Consider the following 15,906-nt stretch of genomic DNA (forward strand, 5'->3'; position numbering starts at 1 on the left):
AAAAATCAAGTCGTTGCAGTGGTATAAGCTGTGGGATGTTGATTTAAAAAAAAGGTCTTCCCAAAGATGTATTTAGACATACAATTTTGTAGGGTCGGAATTGCAGCCATCGGTGCGTTGCAGACGCTAGGTCAAAATCATAAGTGCGTAAATACATTCATATTATATTTAGGACTTGGGTACATTTGGTTTGGTTACCTTATCTCTACGTATAGCTTAGTTAGTGCATAAAGATATTTTGCATTTCATTTAATTTTACGGTAAAGATTGCTCAACGTATATTGTATTGTATTGGTAATATATTACATGTTATGCTATTAGAGCTAGAACAGAAAAAGCATTTAGGTTTTGCTTACAAATTCACGTATTTATAGAGTGTATCAATAAAATATATTTTTTTTATATACATTAATATTTTTAACGAAACGAAGTCTGTCGTTTTGATTCCTAAAAACTTCTTGAAAGCGCAAAAATTGTAATAGTTGTAGTACTTCATTTATCATTAATTAATTTAAGTAATTTATTTTATTTACAAAATTAGTTACAAAATGCAGCACGTTGTCGAACAGCAACTTGCAGAACCGCCTTTACTCTTTTGTCTTTGATCTATATTAAGAAAGAAAATGTTTAGTTACTTGAATTCAATTGAATAAAATAAAATAAATTAAAAAAATAAATAAATACGTTAAGGTAGGTATGGCTGTATCAATGTTTATACAATATCGTCTTAAATGAGACAAAAATATTAAATTAGCTTGTTTGAAGATAGGGACATTGCGAATCTAGAGCCACAGCCGAAGCTTATAGCGAGCAAAACACGTCGCCGAACAGACGTAAGGAAACCCAACGCCCCCGCGGACACGGAATGATATCGAGGAGAAGAAAATAAGGATTTCGTACGAGAGATAATGGCACCGGAGAAAATCATCTGGACCATCAATTCGTTCAGTCCCTAAGGAAGTCATTAAGTCCAACCACTAAAATGGAGTGTGGATGAGGTACAAAAATGTAAATTGGCAAAATATTTTAAAATTCTTCAAACAGTATCTGAGTTCAGGGTATAAAGTGTACTGTACTAAAATTAAAAACCATCTTAAGTAACGTATAATATTTAACTCACCTTGCGAATTGGGTTCAGGCAAATTATCACGAGGCACTAAATGCATAACAGTCGTCTTGCCTAATGGAAGTCCCAGCGCTCCTAACGTTACATTGCAATGAAGAAAACGTCCCTGATAAATCAGACGTAAAATTTCCGCCTTTGAAACGGCTTCGCGCTTCCAATCTAAAAAAAAAGAAGATATTTTAGAACTGTGTAAGAATTTATTTAATTATTCAATTAATTATATGAAAATCAGGTACTCAAATCGAGACGTAAAGTCTCAAATTTTATTTACTATTGATAACTCTTTACTTTTCTTTAGTTACCGCCTGTCTAATGCCCAATTTAAGGCATATCCACTTCGCTAACTCCTATTAAAAATTCAACACTATTCCTATAAATACTCAAAAGAATGTACTCACCAGCTGGCCAATTATCGAATACTGTTTGTGCAATATCGCCAGCAGAATCTGATGGGTTAAATATAAATTCTTTGGTTTTGCCACTAACGAGGATTAAACGTAGGTTAATCTGAAAGTAAGGAAGAATACATGCATTATAGAGTGATGCGGACCATTATTATTTACTTCGATAATATTCATATTTATTTATATCTGATAAATTGTTTTTTTCTATGAAAAGCTTCACGAAAAAACGAGGAGGAATGTTGTGAGTCGCGTTCAAAAGCGACTATCATCCGTCTGCAAGTTGTCTTGGAAGCCTTTAGTGACAGGGGAGCTGAACTCTAAAAGATTTTTGGTTGTAAGTGATTTGCAGAGATGTTGCAAGTGCGGAGTTAAAATTTTCTTAAACATTTTAGGAATAGCGCATAACTCAGATATAGCTTTAGTTTTTTTTTCTTTGCGACAGACTTGCTAACATTCTTATGGATACGAATTATAAAAGATGTTTTTCAGATAGTGGATTCCAAGGAATTTTTAACATGTTTAACTTGAGGCAGGGGCAGTTCTAGTAAGCCATCAATAAAGTTAAATCGGGACATGGGCACAAGGTCCTTCCTCCACGTCGAGACATTTTACATACATTTTGTGCCAATCTGCCAAAACTTCGGAACTAAGAATGTCCGGCTTAAGCCAGGTTTCGGTAAATACAATAACGTGGAACGAAAATGTGAAACTATTCATAAAAATTGTGATAAGCTCACTACGTAAGCCGCGAGCATTTTAATAGGCTAATCGGAAGGAAGTTCGTTTTTTGACTGGGAGGAATTGCAGTGGGAAAAGGAGGATGGCGCAGAGGAAGAAGGCCAGGAGCACTGGCCTGACCACTAGGAAGAGGTGTAGGGGGCCTAGCCTTCTTCTTAGCTTTATACTCTTTCGCAACCAGAATTTTGGTGAGGACACGACGAAAACGTACGGCCCTGGCTACTGGGCTTTGTTCTATATGTCGTCAGGGTCCCTTGCCAACAGAACGTACACATTTTAAAATGACGATCAAGAAAGCAAAAACTAACAAGTGGCAAGGTGAATTTACCGATGACATCCCACTACAAGTAATTTCCTGCATGGCTCCATTTTTCATTCAATTTTATTAACTTTCTGCTATTGATGAAGACAACATGCCGTAGGGAAGGGGGCCGCGCTCAAAGTAGAAAGCTTAGAGGAAAAGATAATTGAAGTCTCTCTGTCGCTTTTTCTAGCATTATTTATAAAACGCTACAATACTAAATTTTAAATTAATACTTAATGCTTACTTTATCAGATGGTATGGTTCGGTGTATCTTCTGCGAAGTTAACGGTGTTACTTTTGTTTTGGCGTTGGTGCACTGACGTGAAGTAGCCTCTGAAGTACCTAGACTAGCCACAGATGATCCAGTTAACGATGGCACCGTTTCTGACGTAGTCATTGTTAGCGATAGCGAAATATTTGCGAGGTGTTGGTTTGGCTTAACTTGATAGCGCAACGATGATTCTTTTTGCACTAAAGAGTAAGATTGGCGCTGATGATGAACTGCTGCAATTGTAGCTGCAACGTTTGTTGAGGTTGAGGTTGAGGATGATGATGATGATGATGATGATGGAGACGTCAAAAGTGGTTGCGGTAGAGCAATGGCAACACTTCTCTCACCTACTGATTGAGACGCTGCAGACCCAGCGGCTTCTAATGAAGCTGACGAAGATACGCTCGAGGATACGGAATAAGAACGCTTTACATTTTGCAATTGCAATTTTTGCTCACTCACTACTATGGCCGTTTTGGACTGGCGATTTTGTGTTTGAGCTGCGGGTGTTTCAACCGATGGAGTTGACGGCATGGCGTTAAGTTAAAATGATTTCATTGAGACAGCGTAACGACGAGACGAACACATACGAAAATTAACTTTTTTGATAGAACAGCACTGTCCGACATGCAAAATGTATTTCTTTTTTAAATATTGACGAATGCATCTACAAAAATATATACACAAGTAAGCATGTTCATAAGTACTTGAATACATATGTGAAAATCTGAGATATACGGTCCGTATTATGCCAATGACTGTCATCAATTGGAATTTTATTTGGAAAAATTTCACAATTCGATACTATTTCGAATTTCTGTATCGCATTTAAATATTTATTTCATTTTGATTTATTTTTTAGAGTACAACGATTACAGAACATTTTCTATTACACAAAAATAAACGGACAGATGAGAGCTAACGACAACAAAATTAATTTATAGTATTTATGTAAGCGACACAAAAATGTACACATATGTGCTCATAAATATACGCATAATCGCATATGTGTGTATTCAATTTGTATTGGTTTTATTTTATATAGATGCTGTGCGCGTATATTGGTTCATCCTTAATTATTTATTTTGTAAATCGTTTTTATTATATGCACATACACAGATTTATTTTTATTATCTGCACACATTCAATATATTTAGTTAGTGATGACTCGCGAATGCACTTTAAATAAACAAAAAGAGGCTGTTAACATTGGTTGTCAATATTTTTGTTTGTTATTTGTTACTTGTTTCACTTCAAATCCGCAGGCATATTAAGCTTTTTTACATTATAATTGGCATAACCATAGAATTAATTTCTCTACTGTGCAGTCAAATTTGTAAATAGATATACACACTAGTGATGCCAGAAAATCGATGGAACTATCGATAGTGCGTCCTTGATGAGCACTGAGTTACATTAATATCTATTTACACTAGAGATGAGCTATTTCGGTCTGGACAAAACCACTAGCCTTAAGCCCAGTACTCGAATTCGCTAAATTTTCTTGCAACAGAAAGTACCATATATTTCGCTCGATTCCCAGTATGACCAAAGCGGGAAAAATGTATGATCTATGGGTACACTGTTTTATTTATGTTTAAAAAATTAAGTCTGTAAAAAATGTAAAATATTTAATATTTCTTGGTAAAACAGGAGTATTGAGTCAGTTTCATGATTTTTATTGACTTGGTTAAGTTAATCTCTTTTATTTTCGCGTCTTATAGTCTCTTCACAATCAGTACCTCCCGGGGGAACGGTTGGAATTTGTATAGGTGTGAAACATCGATCCACACTGGTTCTATCCACCAACCATGAAAAAAGAGCTGATGAGCGTTAGTTCCAACAACTCTCGACGTCCGACGGATGGCTTGACCAGAAAGACGATTGTAGAACTTCCAAGAGCGAAGTTTGGTTCAGATTACAGTCCGAAATCGGATCATGTTCAGATTTAGTCGCTACAGAATATAGGCCGAGGACAGAATTCAAAATGATGAACAAAGGAGAATGATGCCTGCATTGATTTTAGATGTGCCACGACATGTTTGTTCTGTGCCTCGAAAAGTTATGGCACTGGTTGTCGACATGATTTGGTGTCCTGATTTGGAGAGCAACTCTTGCTCTCAGACTATGCTGCTGCAAGCAAAATTGAGCTTGTACCAAAAGAACCAAACAAGTTTAAGTTCCAATTAACATTTATTTTTTATAAAAAAAGAATAGTTATACAATTTCTTACTCTCCGACATGTATGTATATAATATACATACATATTTATGTATGTATGTACATATATACAATTATTATTAATAGTAATTGATAATAACATGCAAAAATAATAAAACTCAAAAGTAATTTAGTCATTCTTCAGATTAATAACTACAGGCTTGTACAAAAAAACCAAAACACAAAATGGAAACTTGTTTTTTTGAAATAATTGTTCGCATTGCCTCAATTTACACAGTTGCTACTACTTATTGTGAGTGAGTAGTAAGTAAGAACTAGTACTTACATATATCTGAGACAACATTTTATGCTAGCGACTCACTTAAAATAGTGAATGAAAATTCATTTTAAATATCCTTTATTAAATAGTTTCCGACGCAAAATTTGAATTCCGCATCCGTAAAAATACATCCGCTGATGATCATCTAGCAACATCCCTTTTATATCAGCTATGCACGTGCATCCAACACGAATGAACTGACGGGTTCTCAAATTGATCCTATATATCTGTTTATCTACACTGCATGAATAAGCAAATAGTTGAGATGTGCCACTATCATTTTCCTCTTGTAATGATACTGCATTAACCTGAGCGTTGTGCAGACCCAAAAATTCCCTGTTCTCCTCTATTGTTAAGTTGTCGAAATTTATAATTGTATACCGTATATCTTCGTCATCTCCGCCAGACAAAAGGTGCAAAAACTGCCCATCAATTTTTATATCTAAGGTATTAATGCCACCGTTGTGTAGTTGGAGTTGAAAACGTTTTATGGAAAGCGTCTGGTCATATGCGTAAATTTCGCCGTTTGTTGTTGTGATGAGCAAAAGCCTTTTGCTATTGATCCACTGCATTTTAAGTGGACATCTATTTATATCAATAAAATTAACAAAGTGTAGTTCTGAGGGTCTTTCATGATGCCAACGATAAAGGCGAATTTTACCTTCAGCGCTGGCTATATATAACGTAAAAACACCCGAAAGGGTATGTTGTGCGATGTCAATTGCCATCAGTCTTGCTTCAAGAGTGCCGACTTTTGACTCTGACGTATTTTGAACTTTGTGAGTACACAGCTCACTAACGTGGCACTCACTTGCAACTGTGACGTCAATTTGATTAATGCAAAGTTGAGATCGTCCTCCGACTGAGAAAATAAGCCACGTAAATACATTATTTTTAAATTTATAGAGACAAGCCTCTAAAGAACGTACACTTGAAATGTGTGAGTGAATTTCGGCACAATGAATTAAGTTATCGTGGACTAGCTTGGAAATTTTTATAATATTGTCATCCCCTGCTGATAGAATTAAGGGTGTAAGTAGATTGTGGGCCGTAAGAAGTTTTATTGTGTTGCAATTGCGGGTGTGCCAGTTAATCCGCTTAAATATTATCGGGCTGTCTTCCTTGTAAAGTAAGCTACGGTAAAATACAACTTTTTTTTGTTTTATAAAACATATATTAAGTATACCATTGTGTAGATGGTAGTCCCAGTAGCGATGACCACCCCCACAAGCCTTTTGCAGAAGCACATCGTATTGACGCGACCAGGCCACAATATGATTATCATTGAAGCCAAGAAGTACATCTTCACCTTGGGACGCTTCAACCCATCCTAGTGGGACGCTCTCCTTTTTGAAGACTGTTAAACTACAATCAGCTAATGTCAACCGTAGATATTTCAAATAAGGCTCGTGGCTTCCACTCATTACGTCCACTTCGTGACTATTTAGATTCAATAACTTCAAAAAAGTTGATCCCATGTTTCCATGCAAACATTTGATAATGTTTTTCAGCTCAAAATTATTCCCAGCACCGCGGTGGTAAACCATGCAATGACCCTTACGATTACTTAACAAGAGAAATTTTTCTAATACGAGTATGGCGGCAGTTGTCCAGGATCTATCACAATCATTCAACAAAATATTTGAATCCAAATCTAGCTCACGCCCCTTTAGAAGCTGACAATTTCCTAAGTCATCGGATACAAGGTAATGTTCTTTGGTTAAAAAATGAAATGCGCGAATTGTGCCTTTAAGTCTAACGCCATCAAATAAAATCTCGAATTGTTGTTTTTGCACATTGTAACTATGCAACGTTATTCTCTGGTAACCACAAGTAGCAATGACTCCATCAAACAATTCGAGCACTGTACGTTTGTAGCAGGGAAAGTTCGGCACCAGATGCCACTTATTCAGATGCGGCGATGCCTCCGCTAAGTTCATATAAAATAAGCGATTTTTGCTACTTAGCCCAACAATATTCGTGGCATTAACGAATTTTACCTTTCCGATGAACTCAATTGCCGCCTCACCTAAGTCATTCATCACAGTTAGTTGATTTTTCTGCGGGGTAAAAACGTTCTTAATGTTATAAGCAATTACATTTCCTATGGAACTAGTACTATAGAGTGTAGAGGTAGCTTTATGAAAACCTAATCGCCATATAGGTGCCCCGAATTGTTGCTGACGTTTTAGTAACAAATCTCCGGAAGAGTTCCAAATGCACACATAAGAATCCTCTCCACCACTTATAACATATGCTTGGCCACCTGCATCATAAATAGTTTGAATTGTATTACCGTCCTTTTATGTTAGAAAATCTTACCATTTTCGACGACGGTAGAACACATTACTCGTGAAGTATGACCAAAGCAGCTAAACATAGGTTTTATGTCGACTGTCTTCCATGGCCCGACCTTTTCAATTTTCCAGAACTTCACAGAACGATCATCAGATGTAGTAACTAAAATCTTTGACTGCAGGCTAAGATTAATGGAGAAGATAACCCCATTATGTGCTTGAATACGTAACAGCAATGGATATGTTTTTCTTTTTGAATTAATTGCATCGATATCTATTGCACCATGCGTTTGCCAAATCAACAATTCACCAAACGCATTCCCGCTTATTATTGCCAAATCATTGTAGCTATTGCCATACAGATGCGTGTGGTAAAGCATTGAGAAGTCGGTACAACTGGCTAATTCCAACACAGTGCAGACTAACTTTGGTAAGATGCTACACTGAAGGTATAAGAGTGAGCTGTGAGACATGTGCAACACAAATTTCCAATCATTTGTTTCATCATTGTCAAAAATTGTCGCAGCGTTAATCCAGTCCATTGTTTCACCTTCGTATATTAATTGAAACGGCTCACTCTTTTCATCATCGTTATAAATTAATAACGAGAATGCATTTTCCCCATATAGCAATAACAGGTGTTTTGAGCCATGGCAAGAACTCAATGCAAAGCCATGTACTTTTGCTTGACGAGCGTCTAGTGGCAATTGGAGGGATGCGGTCGGGGAATGCAAAACTGCCTGATTTCCATGGCCTCCACATAAAAGCATTAAAATAATGTTTACTATACGTAGATCCCTATGCGTAGAACATGGAACTTACCGGCCAATATAAATTTGGAAGACACGTGCAAACCTAATACATCCGATATTAACGTCATTTGGAATTTGGAGGATTTTGATACAATATAAGACAAATACCGACGAGTTTGTTGATACTATATCGATATATCCATTTGAATAGTATCTTTTATATTTTATACGATAGTACCGGTTTGAATTTTTTGGCCACAAAATTATTATCAGGGGGGCCCCAGGCACTGCCGCAGTCCTCTACATCAGATGGCCATTAGTCTTATATGGGTCTAGGGCTAGCCCTTTGCTGATGATATTTCAAAAATCTACACAATTAGTCACAGAAAAATGGCAAATCAATCTTTAAATGGGTCAATGACAAATTGGATATAGCGGCGAGAACTAAAAATATTATATATAAAATGCAACATATAAAGGAAGCAGAATTAAATTCCCAGAGGAATTGCAAATATGCCCAGAAAATACAACGCATAATGAAGGATGGCTTTTGTGATTAGATGATATTCACAAAATGCTAAAATTAATTTATTTAAAAATTTCCAGATAATAGTCTAAGACAAAGTCATTGTTACTTATTAACAGCAGCTGATAATATGGATTTATAACAAGTTAAGTTTTCTGTTTTAACCTTATTATGCAATCAATCCAGGAAAGATAAATCAAAAAATCACCCAATCCTGCGGAGAATTGAATGAGACTCCTAACTAGCTGGTAATATCAAATAGATAATAAAAATCTAGGAAAATATTAAAGATTCACGGTATATTTACAGTATATTTTGAAAATGCAGGGGTATATTTTCGAGGGTCTGTCGGTTTATTTGATCGATAATTCCGCGGTCACACTGCACAGGACAGTGGAGTGGTCATGCAGTTCTAAAAATTAAATGATTAACTTGACAAAAAGAATAAAAATATGCCATTAATTGGTACCGTTTCTTTATTAGAGTTTGTGAGTGTTTTTTGTGTGTGAAATAAACACATATGCTCTCATGCTTAATCCTATGCAAAATACATATGTGTGTAAATTGTAAGTGTATAACATTCTATGTAGTATACTAAGCCGACTAGCTTTTGTGTCTCATATTAAATGCGTACAGACTTATTTTTGCATTCTTTTTATTTTGACATTTGCGTATGTACATATGTACATACGTAAACCTCGTTAGATGAATGGCAGTCTGCATCCAGACTGAGACTGTAATTACATACACACATTTACATTGTCCATAACTTTTATTTGAAACCCTGACTGTGTTTTATTTTTAAATGGCTACTCAGAAGCTGTCGCTTCTTGTAATATTATGAGTTTTATTTCAATAATATTTGACTGATTTCGGTGTTTACCTTTTAAATAAGTCTGCATTCATGATCAATTTAACGATCCTTCTACAATCAGCTGTTTTATTCCAGCATTAGACATGCATATGTACATATGTATGTACATACAATGCCGCTCATCTGAATAGTTTCAACATTTTTTTAAAGTTCTCAACCAATTTACCAATTATGATGAGATAATTTCCATTTTATATATAGTTCAATTGTTAGGGAAACAAGAAAGTGTCGAGGTCTCGTTCGAGTATGTTCAGCTTCTTTGGGATTCCTGCTTATTCGCTGGGCCCCCTTTGAGTCACCTTACGGTCAATATAATTTGAGGCTCGACATTAATACTATGCTGATCTATCCAATCTTTTTATTTTATGTTTTACTTAAATTTAATTAATTACAATAAGAACTTGACTGCAACGAAAACAAAATAAAAGACTGCCATATCGTTTTTAGCCAGAAATTAGACTCAACATGGCAGATCTTATGCGTATGAATAATGTGGATGTGGTTATTCAGAAAGAACAACTCGGATCTCCAACTGCTTGCTCTGATGACTGTAACATAGCTGCACTTGGAAGTTTGGGTGTCATGGTGGCTGGCGGGGGTATGGATTTGACTGATTTGGCCCAGGAGTTGGATCAGGATGAGTTTGAGGGGGCCCATTTGATTAATGGTAAGTTTAAACAGTAGTTACTATTAAATAGCTATAACTGGTAAGCTTCATATGATATATTTTAAGTAAAATAACATTTAAAATAACAACATAAAAAACATAAGTTTGTTTGGTTCGTTGAGTAAATAAAAAGTTATACCTCTGTCATTCTTTGAACAATTTAAATAATTCGTAGCTGTTTTTTGTAAAGAATTAATGTCACTTCACGTCTTAAAATTATGTATGGTAAAATATAGTATATAGTATAGTATATGTATATTTAAAATATACAGTTTAAAAGTTTCAGAACTCGGAGATACCTTGTTTCCAGTTTTATAAAATAAACCTATTTATTTTCAGGGGAACGTCCGGCGATCATTGCGCCTCCGGAAAGCGAATGGTATCATGGGCGGCTAGATCGATATTCGGCAGAGTCCCGTCTACGTGGAAGCAGCAAATTAGGAAGCTATTTGGGTGCGTAAAATGGGCAATCTCGGATAGAAACGCAATACAGTTTGTCATACATATTCCTTATTTTAAATGATTAATATGTCTTGGACAGTGCGTGAAAGTGACCGTAAGCCTGGCTCGTACGTTCTTAGTTATTATGGACGGACCGGCATAAACCATTTTCGGTAAGTCGAATTTTAGTTTGTTTCCCTGGGGGTTAATATAATATAAGTTTTCATTATGAACATAAAACTCAACCTGTAATACAAACAATTTTCAACAACATCTAGCTTGTCCAGTATAGCTCCAGTTTTGTATACCTTCAATAAAAAAGAGGATCTACCGAGGTCCTCAAGAAGCTTTTCCAGGGCAAAACTTTTTTGTTTAAGAATTTTTGAAATTTGGTAATAAGAGAAGGAAACGTTGGAACACCAGTTCTTTTTCTGTCCGGAAAACCTCTTAATCCTAAGTAGAAAGCGGTTTTATTACTGATAGCAAATTTTATAAAAGAATCCGGATGGGATAACTGCTGACTTCATGTCTCACATTGCAGAAACAGGGAGGATATAAGCACTATATAAGCACAAAAATATCTTTGTTCAGGCAGTGACAAAAATGTACGAGATGCCAAATGTCGGAATTCTTTGTTAAAATGTTATAGTAAAGTCCAATTAAATTAACGTATCACTGCATTTTTATAAATAATACATAACCTGCATTATCTTTAGGATCACAGCTGTATGCGGAGACTTTTACATTGGCGGGCGACAGTTCATTTCACTGAGTGATCTTGTTGGATATTACACGTCATGCAGCGATTTGCTGAAGCGCGAACGGTTGGTCATACCAGTAGCACCGCCGGAGCCAGTCAACGATAAGAAGCGTGTAGTGGCGATCCTACCGTATACGAAAATGCCCGAGACCGATGAGCTGAGCTTCCAAAAAGGCGACATTTTCTTTGTTCACAACGATATGGGCGATGGCTGGTTGTGGGTTACAGCTCATCGTACCGGAGAGCAAGGCATGATTTTTCGAGAGCTGGTTGATGATTTGGATGTATCTATCGATCCGAACACTGTATTTCCGTGGTTTCATCCAAATTGTACAAAGAATGAAGCTGTCGACGTGTTAGTCAAGGGTATTTATCAATTTTAATCTTCAGACAACTGAATGAAACAAATGTTGTATAATGCATTAACTCGTAAAATCTTTTGTATTTGACTATTTAGCTGGTCCCGGAAGTTTTTTGGTTCGACCCAGCGACAATTCGCCAGGGGACTACTCCCTTTTTTTCCACATTAACAACCAGATTCAACGGTTTCGCATTGAGAAAAAAGGAGTGCGATATTTAATGGGCGGGCGCACATTTGAATGCCTCGACGCGGTGATTAATCGATATCGCAAGGAGCAAATTGTAGAGGGCCACTCGCTTAACCATCCCGTTGTAAATGGTGCACAGACCGAGTTTAATCAACAATATGTCGTGGAAAAAGCTGCAGAGAAGATCTATGCGACATTGCGCGAGTGTCGCGACCAAATAGGCCTCAAAAAAATCAAAGGTATCAAGCATCATGGTCATTTGAACAAGAAATCTGACAAATCGACCAAGTGGAAACAGCTATACTTCGCTTTGATCAACGACGGATGTGAGACTCAGCTTTGTTTCTATGACAATCCCAAGAAAACCAAACCCAAAGGCCTCATTGATCTGTCGTGCGCGTACCTCTATCAGTGCCATGACTCACTCTGGGAACGCCCCTATTGCTTTCAAATTGTGGAGAGGGCCTTACCCTGTCTGGCCACGGTAACGTATCTATGCGCTCCCAGTCAGGAGAGCTATGTAGAATGGATAAACGCTCTCAAGGCGCAATGCGACTCCCAGCTCAGTCGCGCTCAGAAGAAGGTGTCACGTCTCCGCGAACTGCGTTGTCTCAATCTTCACGTGCTGGAGGCACATCGCCTTCCATTCAAGCTGGTGCCTCACCCATATTGTAGTATCTCACTTAATCAGGTGAAAGTGGGCAAAACTCGTGTCAAGATTGCTCCTGAACCAGTTTGGGAAGAGGAATTCGTGCTTGAGTGAGTCTCAAAAAATGTATTCAATTATAAAAATTTTTTTTTTAATATGTTAAGTTTAAATTAATAAAAGAGGGAAATTTATTTTTGGGAAGCCTAATTTATTTTATCATTCTTCAAAGTGTATTTCACTTAAATCAACAAACAACTACGATGGGTTACATATATCTGTTCCTCAATTCAATAATGCGGTTTTCAAAACGAATGGCAATTCAATTGAATTTTTCAAAATTTCACTGCAAAAGCACTGCTGATTATGATTTCTTTGTCTATGAAAAATGAAATTCCATTATCATATATATTCGTACACTTTCTATACATTTTCAGTGATGTGCCTCCGGATGTTGTTTCCCTAACAATAACGTTGGTATCGCGCGGCAAACGCGGCAAGGATTCGGAAGTGGCGGAGATGACTATCGATCTGTCTGCCCTCAAGAACGGTCAAGAGACAGAAGGCTGGTATCAGCTTACTGGCATGACGCCCATGGGTGAGTGGGGCTCATTACGGCTCCGCATGCGGTATCTGGATGATCTTATAATGCCATGCGAGGAGTACAGTCCACTGCAGCAATTGCTTATTGAGCCAGAGTTATATGCAGTAAAGGCGCTAGCTGAACTCTGTCACAATGATCGAGTTCCATTGGCCACGTCTCTACTACGAGTGTTTCGGCACGAGAAGCGTGAAACAGAGCTGATCCGCACCCTATGTCAGGCGGAGGTGGCACGCGAGAACGAGACGACAACGCTTTTCCGTGGTGCCTCTCTAGCCACCACGTTGATGGACCTATACATGAGAACAGAATGCAGCGGGTTTCTGCAATCCGCAGTAAGCGAAACGGTACAGAAAATTTTGGAAAGTAAGCAGTCCGCGGAGCTGAATCCGACAAAGATGGACGTCAATGATGACGCTTGTACGAATGCTGAATTTCTCTTGCAAATCCTCGATCTTGTTACGCAATCGATATTTACATCGCCAGACGCATGTCCTCGCAATGTTCGCTATATCTGCAACTGTCTGCAGAAGGCTGTAATGGCTAAGTGGCCAACAGAGCGACTGGTGCGCACGCGCGTCGTCTCTGGCTTTATTTTTCTCCGCCTACTGTGCCCTGCATTGCTGAATCCGCGACAATTTGGACTCGTTAGTGAAACACCGCAAACCGCAGCAACTCGTTCTCTCATAATGGTCGCAAAGTGCTTGCAAAACTTGGCAAATTTGATTGAATTTGGTGGTAAGGTATGTGTACAAGATTGCAGAATTGATGGGTGGGTGCTCTGCACTTACATGACTTTTTGATAAAACCCAATTGAAAACCAAATGGAGTTTCAGGCGCCAAGATTTGTTATTGATGTTTTTATAACTTTTCTTATGTTTTATAATTTTCTCCATATTATAATTATTTTAAAAATCCAGTAGAGGAAAAAATTACGGACGTAAGCTCCAGATCTCATAAAAAATATTTTGAATGGTATTGAAAGCAAACGACTATTTGCAATTTCTTTAAATGGGTCACTTCTATGTTAAACTCACAACTAACCAGACATCGAATTACTGTTCAAGGTTATACATTTATTTTTCTTCAATCTCTTTGATTCTTAAGGAACAATACATGGAGGTTGTAAATCCGTTTATACTAAAAAACAAGGAACGGATGATTGTTTTCTTGGATCAGCTTTCTCTGGGCTCAGAAACGAATGCACCGTTGGGAATGTTCGTCGAACAGAGTGTTAATCATAATGCACAAGACACCGGTAAACTCAATTGAAAACCGCTTATATCATATTTATTTATGTATTGTATGCACACTTACAGGACGTGAACTAGCTACATTGCATCATATCTGTGTATCTTATTTGCCAGAACTGCAGGAGCTATCGAACATACTGTCGATCAAGAAGCTCGTCACTGTAACGGATATGTTGACCAAGCACAAGCTGAAATATCGCGAGATGATCAGCTAAACCTCGATTGAATCAGATCAAAACTAGCATAACCGTGGCAACTGCCGTTGCAATAAAGCGCTCAGTTCTGAGTACACTTATTGTAAAACTGTAATTAAATATAAGAAATATTTTTGTCACAGTTTAAATTTAAAATACTTATGTTTATAGATCTTGAAATATGTGTGTGCTAAATTATGCAGTGGATTTAATACAAAAAACTAAATATACCATTATCTCTCTATATATATATACTATATACATAAACTTACATATGCCGCATATTGAATGAATCCATTTCATCATCCATAAATATTCAACAGATGGCAACAAATAATAAGTAAACATATGTATGTATAAGTGCTTAAAGAAATTGCAAATGGCAAAGAAAGTAGCAAAAACCGCTGCCGTATGTAGAAGAAGAATAAAAGCGATCAATAAAATACAAAACTGAATAGGTGAAAATTGTTTTATCTGCAGTGGAATAAAATGTAGAGGATTGTCTGCAGCCAAGCTAAAATTTATCCCAGAACTGCAACGTCCTTGAAGCGTTTGGAGACGCTTGCAGCCGTTCTTGCTGGACCAAAGACAGCAGAAAGAAACTCATCACCAGCGCCGTTTCTTTCCAGATTCGGTATGCTGCCCCAGTATGGTGTGCGAGGAGTAGAGTCAACACACCGATTTTGCACTCAGGATCGCATGCACGTTCTGTGTATTGCTGGAGTTGCACCAGCTGTACTGCACGGATCCTCCAATGAGAGCTGCGAGTGCAACTTCCATGCTGGAGAGTATAGCGCGTACAGTTACAGTGTGACCAATCTAAGCTGTTATAGCTATCATTTCGCTGACATCGCTCCTCACGATGCATAAAAGGGCAGAGCCCAAGCCGCACCATAATGTGCCGAAACCGTCGTAAGTGGTACGATTTTCTAGAGATCCAGGCAGCCGCCTCCATAGAACCTACACTTATCTTGCACTCAATCCCTTCCACAATTTTATCCATT

At 37.4% G+C, this 15,906-nt stretch overlaps 3 protein-coding genes across 9 annotated transcripts; 1 reads left to right on the top strand and 2 right to left on the bottom strand.

Annotated features, from left to right (window-relative positions):
* Positions 1-144: 144 nt before the first annotated feature.
* LOC117893406 (cell wall integrity and stress response component 1) lies at positions 145-3,834 on the bottom strand. Of its 5 annotated transcripts, none has more exons than XM_034800045.1 (5): positions 3,753-3,834; positions 2,817-3,088; positions 1,525-1,633; positions 1,121-1,285; positions 145-606 (listed from the first exon to the last, which is right to left on the bottom strand). In XM_034800045.1, exons 1-5 carry the CDS (start codon positions 3,817-3,819, stop codon positions 542-544), a joined length of 678 nt encoding a protein of 225 aa, XP_034655936.1. In that variant the 5' UTR covers positions 3,820-3,834; the 3' UTR covers positions 145-541. The 5 variants fall into 5 exon arrangements, with proteins under 5 accessions (XP_034655936.1, XP_034655911.1, XP_034655918.1 ...); XM_034800020.1 differs by lacking the exon at positions 3,753-3,834 and adding an exon at positions 3,146-3,510 and having other exon boundaries at positions 2,817-3,112; XM_034800027.1 differs by lacking the exon at positions 3,753-3,834 and adding an exon at positions 3,191-3,508.
* Positions 3,835-5,239: 1,405 nt separating this feature from the next.
* On the bottom strand, positions 5,240-8,615 carry LOC117893308 (WD repeat-containing protein 6). Its single transcript, XM_034799896.1, has 3 exons — positions 8,463-8,615; positions 7,666-8,394; positions 5,240-7,609 (listed from the first exon to the last, which is right to left on the bottom strand). The coding sequence occupies exons 1-3, from the start codon at positions 8,518-8,520 to the stop codon at positions 5,406-5,408; spliced, it is 2,991 nt and encodes a 996-aa protein (XP_034655787.1). The 5' UTR covers positions 8,521-8,615; the 3' UTR covers positions 5,240-5,405.
* A 690-nt stretch (positions 8,616-9,305) lies between these two features.
* On the top strand, positions 9,306-15,132 carry LOC117893316 (ras GTPase-activating protein 1). Of its 3 annotated transcripts, none has more exons than XM_034799915.1 (9): positions 9,306-9,484; positions 10,244-10,459; positions 10,799-10,912; positions 11,001-11,073; positions 11,617-12,026; positions 12,118-12,967; positions 13,292-14,198; positions 14,563-14,713; positions 14,775-15,132. In XM_034799915.1, the coding sequence occupies exons 2-9, from the start codon at positions 10,258-10,260 to the stop codon at positions 14,921-14,923; spliced, it is 2,856 nt and encodes a 951-aa protein (XP_034655806.1). In that variant the 5' UTR covers positions 9,306-9,484; positions 10,244-10,257; the 3' UTR covers positions 14,924-15,132. The 3 variants fall into 3 exon arrangements, 2 of the variants coding, with proteins under 2 accessions (XP_034655806.1, XP_034655798.1); XM_034799907.1 differs by having other exon boundaries at positions 9,307-9,484; positions 10,240-10,459; XR_004648804.1 differs by lacking the exons at positions 9,306-9,484; positions 13,292-14,198 and having other exon boundaries at positions 10,240-10,459; positions 14,775-14,859.
* The last annotated feature ends 774 nt before the right edge of the window (positions 15,133-15,906 follow it).

This window comes from Drosophila subobscura, chromosome A (assembly GCF_008121235.1).
Source record: "Drosophila subobscura isolate 14011-0131.10 chromosome A, UCBerk_Dsub_1.0, whole genome shotgun sequence".
NCBI lineage: Eukaryota > Metazoa > Arthropoda > Insecta > Diptera > Drosophilidae > Drosophila > Drosophila subobscura.